At 50.0% G+C, this 4,091-nt stretch overlaps 1 protein-coding gene across 1 annotated transcript in view; it reads left to right on the top strand.

Moving 5' to 3' along the window:
- Positions 1–3,021: 3,021 nt before the first annotated feature.
- LOC134543218 (tachykinin-like peptides receptor 86C) overlaps positions 3,022–4,091 on the top strand; it is an 84,466-nt gene continuing 83,396 nt past the window's right edge. Inside the window, exon 1 of the mRNA XM_063388120.1 lies at positions 3,022–3,373. Coding sequence (XP_063244190.1) covers positions 3,022–3,373 — 352 coding nt within the window. The remainder of the gene's footprint in view (positions 3,374–4,091) is intronic.

Raw genomic sequence — 4,091 nt, 5'->3', positions numbered from 1 at the left:
TCTCCCCCCGCGCGCGAGGTCAAAGTCTTTAACGCAACGACAGACGGGCCTCGCTCTGCTTCGTCCAGCCTCATGAATATTTAAAAAAAAATTTGCTAATGTACTTGAACTTTAATACTTTGACTAGGCGTATGCAGATACTTTTAACCACTCATGCATTAGAATTTATTTTTCTATGTAAGGTAAAAATAAAATACTAAGTTGGCATGTGGCTATCCAACACATCATGGTCCTTACCACATGAGTGACTAGCTCTTGGTGTGTGCTGACTCCTTTCTCCTCTGCTCTGCTGTTTCAAGTGGTATTGATATTTTTGTTTAGTTATTGTATTGTATTTAGTTATTAACTCTGTACTACCTGGCAGCATAGGAATCAGTATAATTAATAATGATTAATTAATAAGTGATTTTTAGAATTATTTTGGGATTTTTTTTTTTTTTTTTTTTTTTTAAATTTCCAGGTTGATGTCTAAGACTTTCCACGATGGCGGCAATTATGTTATAAGCATCTTACTGGAGGCTGGTAGACTAGGAATCTAAGTCATTTTTAGAATTTTTCCCCATGAATTTTTTAATAAGTGAATTTTATATAAAGTTAAATTTTTTGCATCATCCAGGGATCTAACCAAGGACAGGATCCCATTAAATGAATCATGTGAATATAACGTATTAATAAAGCAGAGGTGATTATTGGAAAGTTTTGGCTAGCTAAATTCAATAATAAACTGTGTAAGTGTGATAGAATTAAAAAAAAATGGTTATCTGTCCAACTTTGATGAAAAAAACTAATACTCTCAAACTCTGTTGTTAAACATAGTGTATCACTCTTAGTTTACAGTACAGAATAAATGGCGTCCATTGTTGCCATTGTTAATTATAATAAGTTTAAGAATTGCAATAATTTTATTATTGGTTTTTGTAGTAAAACCGTAAAATAAAACATATTTACAGTATTATTGACATTGTAGTCATTCCGAAAAAAAAAAGATAATTCCATTGTAAACACCAATTATTATCCACAGGAAATTTTATTTTTAACAATCGGTCGTTATTAATAACAAATTATATTATTTATGCTCAAACAAAGCCAAAAATGTTAATATTAAATTGCATGAAAAATTTTGAAAAAAAAAAAAAATGAAACAAAAAAAATTGTTGTTAGTTACGTTTCTTAATGAGAAAAAAAAATATGATGCTCTTGATGAAACAACATTCTTGTTTCAATTTTTTTTTCAAAGGCGATTTTTCAGATATATTTAGAGAAATTTTCGTTACATTCTTGAGTTATCTAAAATCTTTTGTGTTGATTGGCGTACAGTATGTCCGGTAACGACAGCGCGCATGGGACACGAGAGCTGAAGGCGAAGCAGGTTCCTGGAGCGGCCGCCAGAGCGCTGCCGCGGCGGGGCGCACCGCGCATGCGCCGAGCGCCGGCCGAGAGCGCGCGCTGGCAGGCGCCTCCAGTCGCGGCCGGACACCCGCGCAGGCTGGTCAGGCTAGGCGAGTGGGCACGTCCTCTTACTGCCTTTCCTCCGCCACGTCGGACACCCTGCTTCCGAACCAAACAAAAGTACCGAGGAGTTACGAGTTCTACGAAGCAACAGACAGAAAGTTCTTTAATCTAAAACAGTACTAAAATAAATATAAAAAAAAATCGTTTATGTTTTAACGGTTAATGAGTATTATCATCATGTTTAAAATACTATACACTATTTTCGGTAAGATTAGTTGTACTCGTTGAATAACATTTTGCGGTAAATTTTCCTGCTTGATCATTCGTCGAGATACCATGGTTGTTATCATGAGCACCGACACTCACTCATTATGCATTATGCATTTGTCGGCCTGGTGACCGCATTGCGCAGAGACATGGAGCCGAAGCATTGCTGTCGCGAGGCTGCAAGAAGTCCCGACGGCCGAGTCAGCACGCGGACAGCGCGGGGAGACTGAGCGCAGAGGGGGAGAGGTCTTCTCGACGCGGAGGGGTCTCGTCAAACTACGGCCGAGTGGGTATCATCCGCAGTTGCCACGGCGTGTTCTAAAATAAAACACAGCTGTCAACACTTACCCTCTGTTTCGCGACAGCGGGTCCACCTGCATGTAAAGTTGGTTTCGGCCGTCGTCGCGTGGTGTGATTGGACAGGAACTGTTTCGCGCCACTCCAGCGAGCGTCGCGGGACCTGGTGGACGTCGTCGACGGGGCCAGTCGCGCCTCGGGACGTGGATCTGTGGAGCTGCTACCGCGACCAGCAGCTCGACCAGAAGGTCCTTGTTCTCACCGCGGCAACACCTCGCAGCCAGGCCGGCTGACGCGGTCCTCGCAATCTCCCGAAGACACAGGACCAGGCTCACGTGCAGACCAACTGATGCGATGCCCCGCATGACTTCTTAGTTTTAACGATTTTGGTTCGGCAGCACCCGCCATTTTTCAGGGGTATGGTCTGCACCCTCAACAAGTTCTGCGATTCCTAGACGTTCACTACCAAGGGCGCCAACAACGAATACATAAAACGCAGTCCCACCAGAAAGACTTTGTGCAGATGTACTGAAGACGTTGCTAGAAATTCTCCCCACGAAAAAAAAAAAAAAAAAAAGAAAATTTCGCGTGTTCGAAGACAAGCAGTGCTCCTCTTCTGCACTTGGAGTAAAAACCTATATCACAATCGCTGAAGACTGTTGTAAGTGAAGATATAGCACGAAGAACCGAAACTAGTGCATACTTGTTTTTAAGTTACTGTTCTGGAAATTTTTTCTCCGCGACGAATTGAAGAACGGCTGGAAAGTCTCGTGTTTCTGGTTCTGACAGCTCTCGCCGTGTGTTCTGACGAGTGTTCAGCTCCATGGAGGATGGTCTTCAAGTACAGCGGCAGCGGCGGCAGCTGTGAAGCTAAGCCAAGAGGTGCTAGCAGGTGCGAGGCGCCTGGTGGATAGTGTAGGGACCTGGTGAGCGCCGGGAAGCCATGCGCCGAGGGGCGTCGCGCTGAGAGACCGGGCTGCTGCCGGGTCCCCGGCTCCCGGGGCCATGTCGGACGACGACGAGGACCTGCCAGACGCGCTGCTGCGCAACTGCACGGCGCGGCTGCTACGCGCCCTGGGCGGCCGCCTCGGGAACCTCACCGGCGAGGCCTCCGTGGCGGCGCTGAACCGCAGCGAGCTGCTGGAAGCCCTGGGCGCCGTGGTGGACGAGCAGGACTCCTCCCTGGAGCCAGGCCAGAGGGCGCAGGCGCGCGAGCTGCTGGGCGGGTGTCTCTTCCCGCCCGCAGAGCGGCCCTACGACCTGCCCTGGTGGCAGCGGCTCGCCTGGGCCGCGCTCTTCTCGCTCATGCTGCTGGTGGCCGCGGGGGGCAACACCATCGTCATGTGGATAGTGCTGGGTGAGTGTAGCACGCCCTCAGGAGGCCAGAGGTATACCGTGTCCCTGCTAGTGTGAGCGGCCCTGGTGGCTGGCCTGGGCCGCGCTCTTCTCGCTCATGCTGCTGGTGGCCGCGGGCGGCAACACCATCGTCATGTGGATAGTGCTGGGTGAGTGTAGCACGCCCTCAGCAGGCCAGAGGTATACCGTGTCCCTGCTAGTGTGAGCGGCCCTGGTGGCTGGCCTGGGCCGCGCTCTTCTCGCTCATGCTGCTGGTGGCCGCGGGCGGCAACACCATCGTCATGTGGATAGTGCTGGGTGAGTGTAGCACGCCCTCAGGAGGCCGGAGGTATACCGTGTTCCTGCTAGTCTGAGCAGCCCTGGTGGCTGGCCTGGGCCGCGCTCTTCTCGCTCATGCTGCTGGTGGCCGCGGGCGGCAACACCATCGTCATGTGGATAGTGCTGGGTGAGTGTAGCACGCCCTCAGCAGGCCAGAGGTATACCGTGTCCCTGCTAGTGTGAGCGGCCCTGGTGGCTGGCCTGGGCCGCGCTCTTCTCGCTCATGCTGCTGGTGGCCGCGGGGGGCAACACCATCGTCATGTGGATAGTGCTGGGTGAGTGTAGCACGCCCTCAGCAGGCCGGAGGTATACCGTGTCCCTGCTAGTGTGAGCGGCCCTGGTGGCTGGCCTGGGCCACGCTCTTCTCGCTTATGCTGCTGGTGGCCGCGGGGGGCAACACC

Source organism: Bacillus rossius (assembly GCF_032445375.1).
Source record: "Bacillus rossius redtenbacheri isolate Brsri chromosome 9 unlocalized genomic scaffold, Brsri_v3 Brsri_v3_scf9_2, whole genome shotgun sequence".
Classification (NCBI taxonomy): domain Eukaryota; kingdom Metazoa; phylum Arthropoda; class Insecta; order Phasmatodea; family Bacillidae; genus Bacillus; species Bacillus rossius.
Note: the sequence above shows the minus strand (reverse complement) of the source record. Positions and strands in the feature narration are given on the sequence as shown.